The 21253-nt window shown below is 37.5% G+C and overlaps 1 protein-coding gene across 1 annotated transcript in view; it reads left to right on the top strand.

The window, feature by feature from the left end:
* TMEM117 (transmembrane protein 117) overlaps positions 1-20744 on the top strand; it is a 213999-nt gene extending 193255 nt beyond the window's left edge. The window contains exons 7-8 of the mRNA XM_071549985.1: positions 9356-9485; positions 18573-20744. Coding sequence (XP_071406086.1) covers positions 9356-9485; positions 18573-19210 — 768 coding nt within the window. The 3' untranslated portion in view covers positions 19211-20744. The remainder of the gene's footprint in view (positions 1-9355; positions 9486-18572) is intronic.
* Positions 20745-21253: the final 509 nt, after the last annotated feature.

Genomic DNA, 21253 nt, shown 5'->3' with positions numbered 1-21253 from the left:
GGTCAAAACCTGCCACTTCAGGGCAAGATTATAGTTTTGTTTGTAACCTGACCCAAATTTGGGGAATTCAAAACAGGTGATGGTAAAACTCTTCAGAGCACTTATGATTGGAAGGAATTTTGTCTAGAACAGAATGGTCCTCAGTCATCCAGTTCTAACATTGAGGCAGCTGATTTACTTTCCATCTACAGTGAGGAACATACAGTAATCCACTTGCTCCACATAGTCTTTATTTTTATAACACCGTTGTTATTAAGTCACAAAGCTTACAGCAAGGAAATATCTGCTCAGGTATTTTACTGCCAATATCTCTTCCTGGATTTAGGCATTACTTAAAAAACACCATTAAGATTTGAATATCAGCAACAAGGAAATTCATGTATGTGGGTATTTGGAAAGAGAAGGAGCAATATATATTTTAATGCAGCTGAAATTAGCTGGAAACAGTTGCCTTAATGCAAAATGACTTCAGAACTCTAAGTAGAGCTTACTGTTCTCAAATAGGTACAAATGGCATTACAGTTTACAAATCCTGAAATGCTCCAGATATCATATTACTGTTCAAATGCAATGTGGGTGTATTTCCCACAATGCAGTGGTATGTGTATTAATGCATGTGCTGATGAAATGTACTCATATTGTTGAAGATAGTTATGTAACAATGTATTTTAAATTTATTTTTATTCTCCATATCATAGTCAGATGTTTGGGTTTCTAAGGTACCAGAAAGATTGGCTCTTGTGTAGTGATTTCCCTTGACAGCAGGCTGTAGTCTCGGTAAATCTGTAAATAAGTATTGTTTATTATTAGTGAATATTCATTTCTCCTATTCACCACAGAACTGGCTTTCATAAAGTGTGTCATTGAGATAGTTAGAAAAACCATTACAACTTACTTGCTGGTGGTTTAGGGAAGTTTTAAGTAGGGAAAAAGTTGCTTTGCTGAAGCTGATTTATCTTTTACAGATACATAATATTGTAACATTGCCACTTCACTTAGCAGCTTAACCGGCTGAGGATTTAACTGGAAAAGTTCTCACTGCTGTTTCTCATCCAGACAAATTACCTGATAGCTATTTAACTCCACTGAGGTCAGACATGAGTGAGACAGTAAAAGCTTACAAAAATTGGAGAAACTCAGAGAAAAAAATCAAAGAACACTTACTTTTGAGCAGTTTGGGTTTGGTTTTTTTTATATCAGCATTTTCAGCAGTTGTGAATAGCTATTCAGCTAGTGAGAGTGAGTTACAATGAGGAGGAACCTCAGAGTGTCACTTAGATATATAAGACCTCACATTTGCCTGATGGTAGACGTGCTCCTAGGACATTCTGGGAATGCACAAAGGTTGCTGCTTCTTGGGAATGGATAAAGTGGTTTCACCTTGCTTCTGGTTGACACTTATAAGCAGTTAGAACTCAAAGGATAGTTGTAAGACAGAACAGTTCATACCCTCAGCAGGAAGCAGTGATCACTGTTGTTCCTGGTCACTCATGTCTCAAGGTGTGAGATCTTCTAGTGCCCATCCTTTCTTGTGAGCTGGCTTGATTTTTTAAAACACTATTTGTTCCTAATGTAAGAGGAGAAATGGATAGCCATTAATTCTTCACACTACTTGCAATATTTGTCCTATCAAGAAACTGGCAATGGTCATTAAGGACTGGAGCAGTATTGTGCTAGATGATGCTCAAAGACAGCCAAAATACAACACTGGTCCTAGAGAATTTCATTGCTAAAGAAAATCTAAGAGTTATGACTGGTTAAGCAGGTGGGTACAAGCAATAGTGACTTTATTGGTCAGGATGATTGGTAATCCATGATACCTAATGCATGACATCCTAATGTTTTCTCATAGCAAAAAAAGAAGTATAAAAAAGAATGAAAGTGTAGAGCTCTGCAGCTGATGGGAAACTGCTCAGGGGAAAAATTCTTTAAATAGAGAAAAAAATCATAGACTGAATTTATAGACTGATTGAAGGAGCAGCTGTTATAAAGACAGTCTGTACCTAGAGTACTGAATGATCTGAAGGAATTTGAATATAAAAGGGCATGCCTGTATTTTATTGGATGAAAGAGAAAATTGTTATGGTCAAAGAAATGGACTAGGAGAATGATCTTTGCAGAATCATTTCTGTATTTTTTGAGATTAACTGCATTTGTGAAGGCCAGAGGGAAGGGTGCTGATGTAACTGAACAGCAGATGATGGGAGCCTCGGTAAACATTTTAGCTTTGGGGTTTGGTAGAAATTTCCATATCTGTGATATGTTATGCAGAGCAGATCTACAGTATTAAGGCACTACGAGGTTGTAAGGAGTGAACAGAACAAAATACGCAAGCTATAGTTACAGGAGAGAGAGACGGGAGGTGCCATCTATCATGAATCAGTAATCTGCCAGTAAGTGGCATGGATATGGGACTTTCCATGAAATGCAAGCAATTCTTATTTTAGGTAGACTGAAATATTGACATTACTTTGAACTTCTTGTGAAAAGGCTAAATACCAATTCAGATAGTTCAGTAACAAGAGGCACTGTATGGAGAATATGGGCATGCACAGCTTTGTCTATGCTCAAAATGCATTAATGTCTAAATTCAGATTGAAAGAGTGCAGAGTGCAAAAAGCTTGTTTGGGTCCTGTGTGGCCTGGGAATTGTTGCATTTAAATAACCAGAAATGGATAATAGCCTGAAGGATTCTGTAATGACTTTTTAATGGAAAGGGTCATTCAAGGCCAAGCATGCATTACTGCTTTCACTTTCAAGGAGGGAGTTATTGCTGTCTTATTATAATTTTCTCAAACAAGAGAGAAAATTAACAAGATTTGCAGTGGTCTTTCTAGAGAAAAGCCAAGAGCTTGAAGAAGCTAAGCAAAGACTGAAGAGGGAAGAGCACAAAGATGATGGAGAACGACAATAGCATTGTTTATATGTTCATGCCTTATAGTGGAGGCATAGCCTTTCTATATCATTGTTTGATCCTGGAATGTGTTTTCAGTCTTCTGCCTCAGCAGGTTGGAGCTCAGCTGGAAGCATTTTTTCACCATTACAGTGATTCTTCCATATTTTTAATTCTTTGAATCAAGACTAACCAATAAAAGGTCAAGCAGTGTCTGCAGTTAGGGACTTGGTGCCATGGTTCTTGATGGGGTTTTGTGATTTTATTGCTGGTAACAGTCCAGGCAGGTGAAGCAAAAACACATGAGAAGATCAAATAAAATTTTCTGGACTTGAAAACTATGAATAGATTAGCACTGATAGCACAAACATGAAGAAGGAAGTCTTTTGAAGAATGTTATCTTCCATTGCGGGAGCTAAATAGCCCCACTGAAGTCATTCAAGTCTATAAGTGGTAATATTAAGAGTAGATGTATATTTTTCATTTAACAAGGGCAAAAACCAACAAAGTCTATCAAACTTTCTTCCTCTTTAAATAAGGTATTGGCAAAGAACAGAAGGCCAGAAGCTGAGTGCTAAGTTTGATCTCTTAGGCATGAAAGTGAGTCTAGTCATGGCTACTGACTTCTCATATATTTTTGAATGCAACATTATAATCATGTTTGCACTTTAGCAGCTCACAGCTGCAGAGATCTCAGCTGCAGAGATCACTACAAGTTGCAGCACTGCAATGAAGTTAGAGATAACCACAGAGGAACCTTTGTCTCTGAATTCCAGCTGTTCATTTCTTACTTCAAACACTCAAAAGCATATAGAACCATAGCCTCACCTTAAATTTCCTCTAGCTGTCTGCCTCTCTGCTCTGTTCTGAGATGCAAAGATATCTGAAAGCAGTCTTCACCTCAACGGTTTTAATAAATAAATAAATAATGCTATAGGTAGTTCCTGAAACACATATACCTATTCGTATATGCATTTTCTCAGTTCTTGCACTGGTTTTGTTTATTTATTATTCTGAGACATTTAAAGGACAAGTGTGCTTCTAGCATTAAATGTAGCATATATCATAACTACTTAAAGCAGAAATATTCAGTGTGCATTTGTTGTCTTTCCTGATTATATCTGTACGATGTTTATATTATTTTTAGTGTTATTTCATATTTACTGTGTACCAAACACCCTATGAACTACATTCAAACAGGAGGAGAGATGAACATATGGCATGTTTGTCTACCGTAAGTCATCAGTGCTTTTAAATCGCAGTCCTACCTTCTCTGTGGCACTTTTCCCTGGGTGGAAAGGGGCTGGTGGCTAAGGGAGGTAGAGTTGTGTGTACATGAAAGTAATGGATATGGTTTGCTGGGGCCTAGCACTCCCCTCCCAGACTGCTAAGGATCCTGGCTTATTGGTACCGGTCCTCTGGACTTAGGAGGCACGGCCCAGAACCTGCAACAAATACTGCCAGGGAGCGATCCTGCAGCCAGCCAGGACAGTGGGCATTGCCAGCATGCCCCTGAGCAGCTGTGTGTCCTGGCTTGGGGTCAGGACAGGCTGCCCAGAAAATGCCTTCTCTTTTCTTCAGATGATGTCAGAAAAGGGCCAGATCATATCAGAAAGTTTGGCTTTGGTGCTCAGTTACCATTTTAAAAAATATCTTTACTTAAAGAAATACCAAATTGATGCTGCCAGCTCCATTTTAGGATCTTAAACCAACACCTGGCATTATGCACTTGTTTGGCATGGGTATCTAAAAGCAGAGGGAAGAGAATCAAAATACCATGACCTCCTCGGGTTTTTATCGTGCTTCTGCATTTAATGAGGCAGCTGATGGAACTCAGAGGTGCTCCCTTTGCCCAATGCGACACTAGGATGAATCCCTCAGTGATGTTCAGTTCATCCCCTGGCTACCCTTTCCTCATGACTAGAGTAAAATGAAGCAATAACCTCATTTGATTTGCACATGCCACAGAGCTTACTGGTAAGGTTAGAGACCTCTGTGCTGCTGATTTAAGCTTTCTGGTTCCAGGTTGACTTCTTTTTCATACATACATAGATGTGTGCTGCAGTGCCATCCCTCACCCTCAGTTGGAAACCACTGAAGTAGATGAATATTAGAAATCTAATTCTTAATGGATTTAAAGAAGAAACAATCTGTTCATGCAGTATGAGAGGTACATATATGAGCTAACAGTATGGTTACAGGGCTTTTCAAATTCTGCAAGTAGGAATACATTCTAAATATGGTATTTTGGCCCAGTTCCTAGTGAGATCCCCAAATTGACAGAGTACAGGCATCTCAGTGATAAGGACTAAAGCTGCTCAAGTGAACTTTGCATAATTATGAGCTGAGAACTTAAAGAACATAGCACTTGGCACTCTTGTCCTAGAGGTGAGCACAGGCTGATATCAGAGACCACAGAGTAGGGAAGAATGATGCAAGCCTGAGCTATGTTCCAGAGTGGGAAATGTTTGTATTTATGGGCTTGTACGTTTGCAATATTAGTGAACCTATTAATAAATGAGGTTGATCATACCAATAGGCACCTTGATTTCTCAGAAAAACAGTTTGTCTGGATATTGCTGAAATTAAGTTGTCTTTTACTTGTCAGTAAGGAAAAAATCAATTCTAACAGAGCCTGAAGATTTTAACATTTTTTTGCAATCTAGATAGTAAAATGGCCACATTTTTGGGTTTGGATCTGACAACCTGATACTGCATTAGCCCAAAAAGATAATAGTCAGCTTTTCTGCAGCACAATAGTAATACTATTGCTATGTGTCTGCATGGACAGTAATCACTCACACTTACTAAAGCTGTGAGTCAAATGAAGCCTGAAGACTATTTAATCACCTAACTTGAACCTTCATTCTCCTAAGTGCTGCAGCTGTAGTGACTTCCACAGAATTCAGGAGGTTTAACTCATTATTTCAGTTTCTTTTTTTAAAACAAAAATTGATTTTCAATACATTCTATTGTGTTTTGGTTTATTTTGTTGAGTTTTTAAAAATTTTTAATTTTATTTCTGTAATTTCAGTGGAACTGTTCTTAAAGAACAGATTTTCTAATCATACTGGTAAAGGTGTTACATTCAAATAAGTTATTTATGGGCAAGGAAGGAACACCTTTATATATAAACCCAAGAATGTATTATTAGTATTAAATTTTAACAGTGTAATCCAAGAATCATTGTTAGTTGAGATCTGATTATTACAGAAAATAAGACTTTTGTGCAGAAAAATGTTAATAATAATAATAATAATAATAATAATAATAATGTTGTAAAACTTGCTGTACAGACACATCTTAGCTTCTACAGCTTTTCCTGATTCTTTACCCACCCTTCCTCTGCTCCTGTGGGTCCTGAAATGGATAGTTTCAGTCTGGTGGGTTTCAGTGGGGGCATTATGGCATGTTATTGTCATCTGGAGTCCTTTGCTCGGAAGGATATGATGTTCATCATGATGGGTTCTTTTTCCTTACACTAGGATCTTCTTAGGGCCGTTTTTATGTGTGTTAACACACTTTTAGACCTTACTGGTTCTTCCTCAATCTGAAGCTCCATGTTACTGCCAAGTTTACTGTACACAATGCCATTCACATATGTTAGATATTTGTTTGCTCTTCTTGTTACCCTGAAAAGCAGTTTTTCTCAGCCCAGAACTGCATTTCTTTAGCTGAACACCAGTGAGTTTTTTATAGCTGTGAGATCTCCAGCACTAGTCTGTGCCTGTCTCTCTATAGTTATTGGCAACACCCTATTACAGCCTTGCAGGGTAATAGGGGTCATGATACAATTTAGGCGTGCTTTACACAGTGTGGGGCATACATGTAGAAAATGTTATTATCAGATAAAATTCATCCAGATCAGAAAAAAACATTTTGATAAAAAACTCAAATGCAAAGACACAGTTCAATACAAAATTCTGCATGGTGGAATTTTATCTGTAAATCAACCAAAGGCACAGTAGGAGCCTTGGGGCAAGGCAGGAGCAGAAGGCCAGATTTATAGTCCCAAGTTTGCTTATTTCAATGCAGAGTCCACAGCTCTCCCTTCATTTATCTTCAGAAATATGTAATGTATTTCTTTCTATTTATTCCTAAGTAAGAGTATGTATGACTTATCATGAGACACCAGTCGAGAGAGTTATATTGGATACTGTGAACTGAAAGTGTACACACATAGAATTTTTATCTTTGGGCATTTTTTGAATGTCTAGCACCTGCCAGATGCAGATGCAGGGTAAGGGACTGTGAAACTGGGCAGGTATTACCATATGTGATGACCAGGAGTGCATGTCTTGCATTAGAGATAAGGCAAAAGGAGAGCATCCTTATTTCTCTTATCTGCAACATCTCTAAATTGGCACTTTCTGTGTCACTCTGAACATTAAGAGCCAGGTAAAAAGTATGAGGGTTTTTTTATTTGCTTGCACTCCTGTTAATCCATTTTACTCAGTGTCACAAGAGTTAGCACAAATCAGCTGCTGTTAGTGTTTGGGCCATTCTATTCCCTGTGATAAAATTCTTCCATTTCATTTCCATTTTAGACAGTGTTGGAGAGCTTAGCAGTTCTTGGAAGTTATAGATAGTGATTTATCTTTCAGAGATCATCTAATCATAGACTATTGTGAAGTTGAAGGGATCTACAAGGATCATCCAAGTCCAGCTCCTAGCCCTGCACAGGAAAACCCCAAGAGTCCCATCATGTGCCTGAGTGCATTGTCCAAATGCTTCTTGAACTCTGTAAGGCATGGTGCTCTGACCACTTCCCTGGGGAGCCTGTTCCAGTGTTCAACAACCCTCTGGATGACGAACCTTTTCCTAATATTCATCCTAAACCTGCCCTGACACAGCTTCAGGCCATTACCTCACGTCCTGTCACTGGTCACCACAGAGAAGAGATCAGTGCCTGCCCCTCCTCTTCTCCTCACGAGGAAGTTGTAACTGCAGTGAGATCTCCCCTCAGTCTCCTCTTTTCCAGGCTGAATAGACAAAGCGACCTCAGCCATTTCTCATGTAGCTTCTCCTCCAAGGCCCTTCACCATCTTCATTGCCTTCCTTTGGACACTCTCCAATACCTTAATATCTTTCTTATATCGTGGTGCCCAAAACTGCACACGATATTCAAGGTGAGGCCACCCCAGTGCACAGCAGAGTGGGACAATCCCCTCCGTCGACCAGCTGGTGATGCTTTGCCTGATGGCTCCCAGGATATGGTTGGCTCTCCTAGCTGCCAGGACACTGCTGACTCATATTCAGCTTGCCATTGACCAGGACCTCCAGGTCTCTTTCTGTGGTGTTGCTCTCCAGTGTCTCAGTCTGTAAGAACATCCAGGATTGTCCCATCCCAGGTGCAGAATCCAGTACTTGCCTTTAACAAACTTCATGGTGTTTGTCCAGCCCTCTAATTTACCAAAGTCTGTCTGCAGGGCCTCTTCTGCCTTTGAGGGAGTCAACAGCTCCTCCCACTTTAGTAGATTATTCTTAGTTTTGAATATTTATTTTTTCCATTACTCTGGAAAGAAACTTTCCATACCTACAAAACTGGTAATAAAAAAGTGGAATTAGTTCTTGTGGGGAGATGGCTATGCTGGGATGATTTTCAGAGCTCTTCACATTCCAGATTCCTTTATTTTATTTTTAGTAATTCTGGTGCTTTTTGCACTAGCTTGTTAGGTACAAATCAGGGGTATGCATGGGAACAGGGGCAGTGTGTTTTTAACAGCAGATCACCAACAGTCTGCAGAGCACGGAGTAATGACACTGACAGTAATTTGCACTGATTCTAGCACTTTTGCTAGAGTTTGTTTGGCCTCTAATGAGCCATGCTATCATACCCATTTTCAAATGGGTGGTGGGTGCAGATAACCAAGCGAAAAATTCCTTTAAATGCATCTCTTCCTCAGCTGGGTTACCACGTACTACGAAAATATGCATAATGATAGGTAAGAGCTTCCACATTTCCAGGATTGCCTTGTCAGCTGAAGTACAACCATGGAGAAAAATTTGCTTCTATTAATTCATGGTGAAGGGCCTACAGTTACAGGAAGTGTTTATTTAAATACATTAAGGCCAAATATAGAACACACCCTATAAGTTGATAAGCAGAATACAGATAAATGTAATGTTTAAAAGGCTCAGGCCTTTTTTGTCCATTTCTTACCTGTAAACTGTTCATCGAATTACAAATTAAGACAGTTCTAACTGGGGTTTGTACAGGTATTCTTAGTATTGTAAGGTTTTAAATAGGTTTGATATTATCTATTTACTAACCTATTAAATGGATTAAATATTATCCTTAGACTGGTTTTTACTGTCAGCTGGTACAGTGGGTTCAATATTGGGATTCTGAAGTAAACTTTTTATTTTAAATATAGAATTACATGGAACTGAGTTAAAAGTGATATTGTAATATTTAATATGTGAAATCTTATATTTAGGCTCTTCTTTTTTTTTTAACAGGACTGGGAGTTTCCACATTTTATGGGTGATGTTGAAGTGAATCTTCCAGGCTTGCCCTCTGCACACATGCAGTTCAAAGTACCTTATTTCCAAAAGATATTGAAAGAGGAATATCACATACATATAACAGGTATGTAATCTTACAGGATGTGACACAGTCATACAGTAAACTGCTTCTGTGTAATAAATATATTCCACCATGTGCTTAACCATGTGCCTAACCTATACTTCTGTGTGTGTCCCAGATTTTTTTTTCTCTCTCTTCATCTGTCCATATCCATATCATCCATATATAAACATCTCGAGGAAATTAGGAACCTACATCCTATGAATCACAGAAACCTGCTATTTTTCATGGATTTCAGTGACTTTGTGTGACACTAAGTAATACCTAATGTAGCATCAGAGATCTTTTTATCTAAAATTGCTCTCCAGGGGAATTAGCAGCTTATTTCATCTTCGGATCTCTTATGCTTTCAGATGCCTTTGTTATGATTTATGCTAATACCTTTTCATAACTTTGGACATTCTCATCTGGCAAAGGCCACTCATAAACATATATCCATCAGTCATCTAACCAGAAGCAGACAGTTCAATAACCTCAAATGAAATAGAATTGCAGTTATTCAAAGGATGATATGTATAGATAAAAAGGACCTGATCCTTGCATACTGTGGCTCAGTATTTTAACAATAGTGAATGGAAAAGAGAAGAAGGTTAAATAGGGATAAATATTTTGGTTTTACCCTCAAGCTATATAGAAGGAACATAGGTCCTCTCTCTACGTTGAGACGAGATGGATAATAATGAATAGCAGAACAATGCAGGTGTGAATTGGCAGGGGTCTTTAACTGTAATAATAAACAGTCACAGCACATGACACCACACAGGAATAAGACAGATGAGAGCATCCAAGGACAGAGCATTATAAAACTCCTGTGGATCAGGGATAAAAGGAGCATTCAGAGATGATACAAAGATAGGTCCAAGAGCTAGCAGATGAGTCACAAGCTCAACAGACAGCAAAAGTCAAGGGAAGAAAATGTGCTGAGGAGGAAAGAATGAACAATCCAGTGCTGTGTCAAGATAGACTGAATGAGGCCTCAGAAGAGGTATTTTCAGCAGAGAAGGTAGAAATGAGATTTAAAAATCAGTAAAGAAGATAAAATTAGTGCAGAAGTTAAGTGTTCACTATTGAATGAGGGGAGGCAAATGAGCCAGTTGGAAATACAGACAGAGGGATAGAAGGTTTTTCACGTTTTGATGTAGGTGCCCTGCTGAAATGCTGAGAGACAGCAGTCAGCCAGCAAGGAGAAAGAAGGGCTGGGACATGTCTGAGTGAGACCATCAGAGCCAGTGGTGGTTTATGGAACAGGATGAAATAAATGTACTCTTGATCGGTGACTAGAAGGTATAGGGTGAAAGGAGATGGGATGTGTACGTGATGGACACATTTTTCTCTCCCAAATGAGTAAAAAGGGAAGGAGAGTGGGAAAAAAAGAGTTTAAGCAACAAATATATTATGTGAATTATATGTATGATATTCAGGGAAAACAAAAAAGTTTTTTTTTCTCAAGACTAGAGCATGAATTTGGAGGGGCTCAGTCCCATAAGGTTCCCAGATGCCCTTGTGTAAAGAAAAGTAGTGGAATGGATGCACAGAGGAGCAGGAACAATGACTGAGGTATGATGGGCTGGGCAGTGCCATCAGAAACTCAGGATATGATTAATGGGTGGTAGAAAAGGGTTTGAAGCACAAAGAACAGTTTTGCATTGATGATCATCAGGGAAGAAGAAAGAATATACAACAGCAAAGAACATAAATTGGGGAACAGAAATGCAACTGCTAGCAGTGCTGCTGTTTGAAAACAGGCCAACCAAGAGAAATCAATATTTATGCATTGTAGAGTCTTCTGCAGAGAGAACTGGAGTCCTGTCTGATTTTCTGGTGAGAAGGCATTCTTTTAATGAGGATGAGATAATGAATGGAGGGATGAGAAAAATTTTTCCCTGCTCAGCATTAATAAGATCCATTTATTAGATTCACTAAACAAATCAATCCATTTGACTGCACATCACGTACCCAGTCTACTGAGTTCCTGTTGTATCTCAGTGCTACGCCACCCTTTAGGAGATCTAATAAACAGCCGTAACACATGGCACAAGAATATCCCTTTGGGTAAGTTTTTTCTGAACCATCTGTTCTTGCCATCAGTTCTTGTCTTAGGTTAGGGCATCATCCTGGATCATTTTCAAGCTCTAGTTACTGTGTGGATGTGTAGATACTTGTAATATTCTACTCAAATCAAGGAGCTAATAAAGGAAAGAACTAGTTCAATATATATACATATATAACAAGATTAATATAATCTCATATAAAATGAGAGTAGAGAGTGGTGCGCATGAATGCAACTGCAGCAGATGACATGCAGGTAGGACAGTGGTAACAGCAGAAAGCCTACACTATTTAAACTCCTTTTAATGCGCGGAATCCAAAATGCTAACATTAACAATAGGACTTCTTTTAAGTAACAAGCAGGAAAAGAAGACTAAGGCCGGAACAGTGTTTGTTTTAATACTAGCTATATACATAAAGCCAGACTGTAAATCTATGACCTGTGTTTTGTTTTTTAGAAACTGTAAACCGTTTTCTCCCAAATAGCAAAGAGAAAGAAAGCATGGCTGAAATACCATTTGCTGTCTTTTTCCTGCCCAATTTTATTCTTCATTAGTTCTTTTACAGTCTTTTTCGTCACTGTTGAGTGTTGCAAATAAAAGCAGCCCGATGCAATACTGGTTATTCTAATAAGCAATGGTCCCACAAAAAAGCAGTTCTAAGGAAAGGGATATTCAGATGAGGAAGGTCTTCAAGCCATTTTTCTATTGGTTTGTGCTTAATGGCTTTGTGCAAGTTCTGTGCAGATGAAGGATTTCACAGTTACATGCACTGTGTTGCCAACTTTCCTGGTTTTATCACAAGTCAAGACAGCTGGGATATTTTATTTCTTTGGGGTTTTTTTTCTATTTTGTCTTAAAGTCTTATCTCCTGAATACATTGACTACATAGGAATTTTGGCTTTCATGAAATAAAGCAAATAATTGCAGAGAAAAAAATTTAAAGGTTTCTGCATAATTCAATCTCTAAAAAGGCAGATAAACAGATATATACAACAGTAGGAAGTATATTATTTCAACCCATATTGCTACTTTAAACTAATAACATGCTTTCTTAGGTTTGACTTGTGATTTCTGGATGTTTTAAGTTGACAGTAATATTGAATTAACATCTCCAACCCATAGATAATATGCTTCACTGTAATTTTAAATTTACTATGAAAAGCATATCTTTTTTTTACTGGCAACTGAGTATCTCATTTTACTCACATTTCTTTGCATCTAGGAACTCCCAGAAAGCATCCACAGAGTAGTAAATGTTTTCATCCTATTTTGGTAGCTGCTTTTTTCTATGAACATCAAAAATAACTTTAATTCCTGCATCTGCTTAGCTCATCTGGATTTCCCTTGACAGATGGTTCATTGCAAAGTGTGTGTTTTCCTTTTTAGGCTGATGTTTATGAAAATACATAGTCTATCCTAGTTTCTGTAATACCCAGGGAAATTTGTAAATCTTAAAAGTAAATTTTGCTACTTCATATTCTTTCATGGTTAAAAGGCACTAGGGGGCCTGGCTGGTACCCTTTAATAGCAGCACTGGAACCTAAGAGCATCTAATGTCAAGTATGCAGATAACTTTCAAATAGGAAATGTTAAGATTTGGGTATCAGAACAGATGGTAGATTTTTCTGGCTGTTTACAGTGTATTTCTGGGTGCTGATCTAGTCCAAGTGCCCTTCCACCCAAAGGAGAAGTCATCACTTTCATAGCTGGTGAGTGCCTAGCATTGCATGGTCATGGAGTTAACCAGCAGTGTATCTAGATTCAGCCCAAGCATTGCCTACACAGAGTAGCCTGAGGGAGCCTGTGGGCAAAAATACAAAGGTTAGAGGTAAAAACAGGCTGTTGGTGGACACAGATGTGAAAAAAACCTCAGAGGATTTGCAGCTTAGATCAGCTGTGAGTGGTCTGTCTGTATGCAAGTATCTAGCTAATAACACCAGTGTGACAGAAGATATGAAAAACATTTCAAATGTTTTATAGAGGTCTCTGAATGGTTTTAGACAACAAATTACAATTAAGGTAAGAGTCTAAAGTCAATATTTCCTACACTAGCCTCTGACTATGGTTGCACAGCACAAGGGTGCTTCCATCTAGCTTTATTAAGTGGAATTTTCACATTCCTTCTTGACCTCAGGAAGGATGCTGAGAAGTGGCTTCTACAGGAGATCCATTTTTTGGGGAAATGAATGGTCTGTTCTAGAGTGGACATAAAAAATAAAACTGGTCTAGAATCAGCAGCTGGCTTGGAATATTGGGATATATTCCAAATGCTGCATATGGGATTGCCCAAAAATTTTGTTCAGATGGTGAAAACGTGAATTTCTGGAAAAAGGGAAAAAAACCCCCATACCTCTTTCAACATGAGAAGGCCCCTGGCATTAATTTGCAGTGCACAGTTGTTCAGCTTCAGCAGGGAGGGGATACTGTTTCTGGGCAGAGTTCTGTACAGACTGGTATTCAGAGCATGGACCTGTGGTGCACTTTCACGCTGCCATAAGTGAGGTTGTTGTAGGGTTGAGGTTTCCCTTCTGGTGAGTGCCCTAGCCAGCAGGATACAATCCTCTTCAACAGCCCTGATTTCTCAGAAAACCAGGAATGACTTTCCATCCCCAAATATTGGTTGTAGGCTACAATACCTATAAAAACATTTCACAGTTTGCATCACAGCCTGACAAGGACACCCATAATCTTGACTATCTACACCCCTCAAATTTTTCCTTTGGAGAATCTTTATTGCCACAAAATTTGGTGTTGCACCATGTTTCCAAACACACCAAACCAGATTCCTGTCTCTCTCTAAATGATGTGTAGCATGTAAGAATGTCAGTGCTGTGAAAACCAATTATTAACCAGGTCTTTTTTTAGGTAGTGCATGGCTGAATGACACAACCTATTTTCCCCCATCATTTCTCTCATTGGCAATTTCATTGAAGGCTGAGTATAATTCTTTTCAGTTTGCTGAACTGATTGACTAGCCTTGCAGGCTTGAGAGCTGATCTTACCGTATCCTTCCATTTCAAATTTCATCTGTGAGAAATACACCTTCCACCCAAGAACAGCTAAGTGGGACCAGGTATATGCCAGCATTCTTGGCCACACAGATTTCACAGGAGTAGAGCCAGCCTTAAAGAAAAAGTGATACTGATCCTACAGAAACTGGTAAAAAGGCAAGTTAAATGACTTCATAGTGTGGGGCTCCATTTTTCCTTACCACTTTTCATCTGGAATGAAACTTGAAATATTTTAGAATAAAATTAATATCTATAGCTTCATCATATATTTATTCTGACCCTTTGAAAACTACAGACTTGAGCTTGTTTATGTGCAAGGTGAAAGCTCATGACTGATTTCTAGTTCATCAAGCTTATTTCCTAGATAAGCTTGAGATTGATATATGAGTTAAAGTTTGCTATAAAAAGCATTATATATATAAAAAGCATTATAAAAAGCTAAAATTAAGTTGTAATAGGGAATCATTTAATATACACAGATTATCAACATGTAAAATGTTAAATTTTGGTTAATATATTAAGTCTCATCATCAGAACTCTTATTTCAGGCTGCTTTAATACATCACTGCTCTAGAAAATTACTTGGTTAACTAGACTTATCATGCCTGCTAGTACAGCAGTAAAGTACATGTCTTGAAAATGGATAGACAGCAGAGGACACTGCATTCTAGAAAAGAGGAAAATACTTTCTCTAAGTAACCAAGTCAGCACTACCTCACAGTCATTTTGTGTCTGAGGGAATTAATTCAGCCCTTGGCCACAGGGATTTCTGGGTAGAAGCAGAAAGATGTCATTGCTTTCATATATGGCGATAGTCAGACTGTTACTCATACACAGCATTTGCTTCTGACGACAACAGTATTCAGAAGAAAAGGAAAGCATGGCAGTGATGCAGAAGATGAAAAAATTGTCTAAAAATGAGAAATTTGAGGAGTTATGAGAAAATCTACAGTAACAGAACAGCAGCAGTTGTCAGACAACTGGCTGCCACTTAGTCATACAGCTTGCTGTTCATCTTTGTTAAATGGGCTGAAGGATCTAAGATGTTTGTATAGTCCACACTGACTCAAGAATCCCAATAGTGGAGCTTAGGGCTGTGCTTCTGTATCCCTAGCTCTGACTAGGAGCTGAGTGAGTGAGTTTTAAGTTCCTGCTTTTTATGGAACAGGAATAACATATCTCTTTGATCAGGTGGGCAACTTAAATTCTTAATGTTTAAAGGGTGAAGCATTTTTAAAATGAAATTCACAATTATGAAACCACAGTGTAGAACAGAGGCTACATAAAACCTGAGATCAAGCACCTGTCAATGACCTCGGGCAATTCAGCATTTTTAGTGCTTTCTACTATCTTCTTAGTCAACTTCACAGCAGCAGGCTGCTGTTTCAGATCTTACTCCTTATGTGACTTGCTTTACACAAATTACACTTAGAACAATGTGATCACACAGGAGATTGCTGTGTAATCCAGTGGATGTCATCATACCTAAAGAGGATCTATGTCATAACTCAGTATTGCAAGTATTCTTTTGTCAGTCATAGCTGAAATTGATGATCAAGAAAACCATAACAGTGCATTTTGGCCTTTTATAAACACCATCTCAATAATGTCTCCATTTCATTATGCTTCATATTTTGATCTTTCTCCCTACAAATCTTCACTCTTATAATGTCTAGCTGAAGGAAAAGAGCAGTTCTGGTCCTGCATGAGTTTTCCCCCTTCGTGTTATCCCTGGTGTCTAGCAGATCTCTCTGGGAGTCACTTGGCTCTACAGAAATACAATGTGCCACATATAATATTTTGAAGATGCCAATAACAAAAGAAGTGGAAGGGGTTTGTTTGAATGGGCCTAGGATGCATTTTCCTTGGAAAAAGTATATGGCTTAAGGAATTGATTTTTCTTGCAAACTGGCCATAGATAAAAAAATAATGCTTCTAATATTTCTTTCATCGTAATTTGTGTTTAGCCTATTTTTCCTAAGGAAATTAGAATTATGTGACTGCGTTCTCTGTGTAGATTGGTCTCACTCTCTCTATCAAACACACAGGACCAGATAGCTTTTGAACCCATGACCATTTTCAAAACATTTTCAGGCAGTGGGAATCTGAATAGTGACACTATCATTGTGTCCTAAGAAATGCTGTTTAGGTATAGTATCATGTAAGTTAGTGCCCAGCTGAGAATAAAGCAAGAAGTCAGCCATTATATTGTTTGACAACAGGCATTGACCAGTGAATATGTCTGTCCCAGCAGCCTATCAACACTCACTATGCAGAATACATCCTGTGTCTCTCTGTAGAAAGACAGACATGATGGAGAAACTAGAGTTATTCTGATGTAAACATGAAATGCAGGGCAAAAATCCACAGGAAACCTGAAGATACATTTTATTGTTTATTGTTTTATTTCATGTTTTAGCATCACTTTCAGTGTCTTGGTGTTGATTTAAGAAACTTAGATATTATAAAATGTCATGCTGATCTTCCAAAGTGATAGATTTCTTTAACAAGTCAATTATGATATTGAAAAAATTCCAGGGAACAATCATAGAATGGTTTCAGTTGGAAAAGACCTTAAAGATTCCAACCCCTCTGCCATGAGCAGGAATAGTTTCCGTTAGATCAATTTGCTCAAAGGCCCATCCAACTTGGCTTTGATAGAGGAGTTATTCAGAAACTATGGGATTGACTGCAATGTCTTTTCAGTGCAATTTGGTTTCTGGACAGTGACAATAATGCAAGAGCATGAATATTCTTGCTAATTTTCAATCTATTTAAGCTAAACTGAAAAAAACTATTAAACATAATTGCTAAAGTAAAAGAAGTTGCTCTCCTTATGCTCCTGGAGAATTCTAGTTATGCAGTTTGAACACACAGATTTTCAGGAACTCTAATTGATTGATTCTTTGCAAGTCAATAGCCTAAGTGATTTAATAGGGCCTTTGATACATTAATTTTCTTTTTCACTGGAAACATACTTAAATATGATTCCAGCATAGACTAATATCATTCATCACCAGCAGGAACATTCCTCCATGCACATCTTTTCACATAATACTGACAAGTAGATTTGCCAGGTTATTGGGTGGTGGGCAGTCATCACTGCACAGGCAAGATCTTAGCGTATGTCCAGCTGGAATGTTAGACATGCTTTGACTATGAAAATAGTATAATTTGTTTTGTCTATGCATAGAAAAATGCAGGTTAGAAGGAAAACCTTGTGTTCATCTCTTCCAAAAACCCTACTCAAAGCAGGGCCAACTTTGCAATTGCATAAAGTTATCTTTAATGCCTTTTGGATACCTGGAGGAAGCATGCAAAAGACCAATTTTAAATAATAAAATGGGACAGGTTTCCTCCTCCAGTATTGCAGAAGCTTCATGTTAGGCTACAAGTCACTCCTTGCAGGAGTTTCTCAGCACACAGACTATAAGAAAAGCTGACTAGACTCTGAAGTCTGCAGTCAGCCCTTGCTATTTCTCAAGGCCATGATATCTCTAAATCCCAGTTTATCTGATTGCCCCCCTCTGAATATGTCTGCACACCGTGGTTGGTATATCAAACAACATAAGTATATACTCTTAAAATCGCATAATTACCTACCTCAGAAAGTTCAGTCACTCCAGTCATTTCTGAAATATAAATGGTTCTATCAAATATGGCCTTTTTGTGGAAAATTTCCCTATGAATATTTTTAATGCCCTGTAATTCGTGCTTTCTAGGTTTATTGATCTATACCACATTATCTAGTGGTCTAATCAACTGATCACCTACAAACTGTAATGTCAACTGAATTGATATACTGTTGTGGTTATGTTTTAACATTATTTTATTGTGTGACCAGACCTAATTGCAAAATACTAAGGGATATTCAGCATAAATCTGACTATGATGGAAATTTGTTTACAGCTTTGCTTTACAGATTAATAAAAAAGGACTTTTTGTCTGTGTAGCTTTTACATATGACTGCGTTTGTACTGCTTTTAAAATGGATGTATCAGATGACCAAACTTTCTCTTTCCAAACAGGCAAATGGTTTAACTATGGAATTATCTTCCTTGTTTTAATCTTGGATTTGAACATGTGGAAGAACCAAATATTTTACAAACCTCATGAATATGGACAGTATATCGGTCCTGGACAGAAGATCTACACCGTGAAGGACTCAGAAAGCTTGAAAGACCTTAATAGAACTAAATTATCTTGGGAGTGGAGATCCAATAACACTAACCCTCTGACAAACCGGACCTATGCCGAAGGGGACATGTTCTTGCACAGCAGATTTACAGGCTCTAGCCTTGATGTCAAATGCCTGGCTTTTATTCCAAGTTTGCTGGCTTTTGCTTTATTTGGTTTCTTCATCTGGTTCTTTGGGCGATTTCAGAAAACTGACCAAGGCATGGAAAATTTAGACAAATCATACACAAGAATGAAACGGAAGTCACCATCAGATATGGGAATGACACGGGAAAATACACAGGTGTTAGAAGAACCATTAAGTTTTCAAGAACCTCATCTGGTATCCATAAAATCAGACTTAAGTGAAATAGTTTTTAATTCTTCTCTCCTAACTTCTGAAAACTTGAATGCACAGCTGAATGAACAAGATAGCCCCTTACAGCCAGTACCAGAGTCCTCTGTCCCTAAAAGTAATCCTGTGACATAGAGGCAAAAACCCAGGAAAATCAGTTTAAATAAGCCGTTACTATAAGATTTCAGTTTTACCTTTTGTAAGTTAATATTTACATAGTGTTTAGAATAAGAACTCAGCCTATACCAAGAGGTGCTCAGCATGCTTTTTCTAGGAATTTTGGTTTTTATTTGTATTATAGTACGTGCCTATTGTATATCTAACATTCCTTTATAGATTGCTTCCCAAAATTGCACAAGCTATTTATTAATACATTACCTTAACTGTATAATAGTGTACTAGATAATTACTTGCAGGTATAAAATTCTACCGTGGTGGTGCCTTGAGACATTAAACTGTTTTTTAACTCAAGACCAGGTGTATAGCACAGTTCTTCTCATCTGTTTTGCAAAGCTTTTTGTATACGGTTGTTTCAAGTATCATTTGATGTCTTGACAGAAGAGATAAATATAGTTATTCCCAAAGAAAATTTTCTGTTAGAACTTCACAACTTGACTTTGTTATTTGCTCATCTTTGAAGCCAGAGGCTTTGATGACCAGACTGCAGAGAGGCCCGTTGATTACCTTTTAATTTTGCTGGCTAGCTGCCAAACACAAATACCGATTTATTATGCAGTAAACAGCAGAGACATAATACAGCACGGGTCACTACTTGTGAAAATATGAGTTTCTCCATCAGTAATGGCAATTAGATGATAATGCCTAATTATGTTTTTCCTAATTAAAGATAAACTGCTCCTTGATTAAAAGTTTTGCCCTTCACCTTTTAGAAACAAAGGTGAAAATCTATGGTTGAAGCAACTCTTTCCATCATCACTGCAAACGTATGTAACATCAAAGAGCCAATGGAGTGATTACAGTAAAGGACACAAATCCCATTAAATCCAATATTTTTGCAATTCAGTGCAGATATGGTCTTGGTATATGTGAAACATACATAGAAATACACTGCATATTGACTGTCTAACTTCTCCAAATACTGAAAAAATGTTTAAGGTTTTTAATTAAAATAGATTAATTGTTGAATTTAATTGTAACCTTTTTGTTCTTCTTCATTCATTGTCCGTGAATATTTGTAGCCGGGAATCAGAAATAGAGAGAAACTGGGTTTTTTAATTTTTTGAAGGGGACATCATAATGTGACTTTCTCTGCTGTATGATCAAACTAAATGCACTAGAGAAATTGCATATCTAAAACATCAGAAAGACTCTGATTTGCCTCTAATTTAGTTCTGTAAATTGTTGTTACATGTTACTAAATAATAAGTAATTTTTAAGTCTGAATTATTTCCCTGTCGTTTCCTGGTGTTGCTGTATTTTGTCTTTGTGACTTTTTTATCTCTGTTGTTTTTGATCTATCTGCTTTTAAGTTTTCAGAATGCTGAATTTAGCATGCATAATAGAACTATGCATTTATTAACTGTCACTTGAGAGCAAGGTTTCATAAACGTCATTCAACAATTGTTTGTTATGAGGCAGGAATACATTCTGTTAGTTTTGCAATTTTTAAAACATTTTACCTATGCATTGCCCTATTTAAATTCATAAATATTTCTGACTCTAAAAAAGACACATAACATCACAGTAATGTCAAAATCAAATATTTTGTTTATGAAACATTTAATATTTCATCAGGAGAAATTTCTTTATAATCATACCAAATTTTTATCCATTAAAATTATTATTAAAAACAAATCTATTAGCTTTTGCCTACTGTGGCCTGTAAACTTGCTTAGTTGACTCATGATATAGTCAAAGACAAGCTACTAATTACTAGTGGTAAAATAGTGTGAGTTCCTACTTTTACTATATAAGAGGTGATAATATTGGTATTTCAAATTCAAACAGCAATTGATCGCCCAAGTAGTTACAGAAATAGCTGTTTAATTTCATAGTTACAAGCTTCTATGTATGTTTTGGACCCTGTAAACCCAAGTACTGAAAATCTCTTGTTAACTCATTTCTCCTTTTTGTGCAGAGTAGTGCTTAAATACATTAATATGTAGGCAGAAAAATGAAAGGATTACTTGAGCCTGCATGATTACATGACTCTGAGGA

This window comes from Pithys albifrons, chromosome 3 (genome assembly GCF_047495875.1).
Source record: "Pithys albifrons albifrons isolate INPA30051 chromosome 3, PitAlb_v1, whole genome shotgun sequence".
Taxonomy (NCBI): domain Eukaryota; kingdom Metazoa; phylum Chordata; class Aves; order Passeriformes; family Thamnophilidae; genus Pithys; species Pithys albifrons.
The sequence above is the reverse complement of the archived record's forward strand: the minus strand, read 5'-3'. Positions and strand labels throughout refer to the sequence as shown.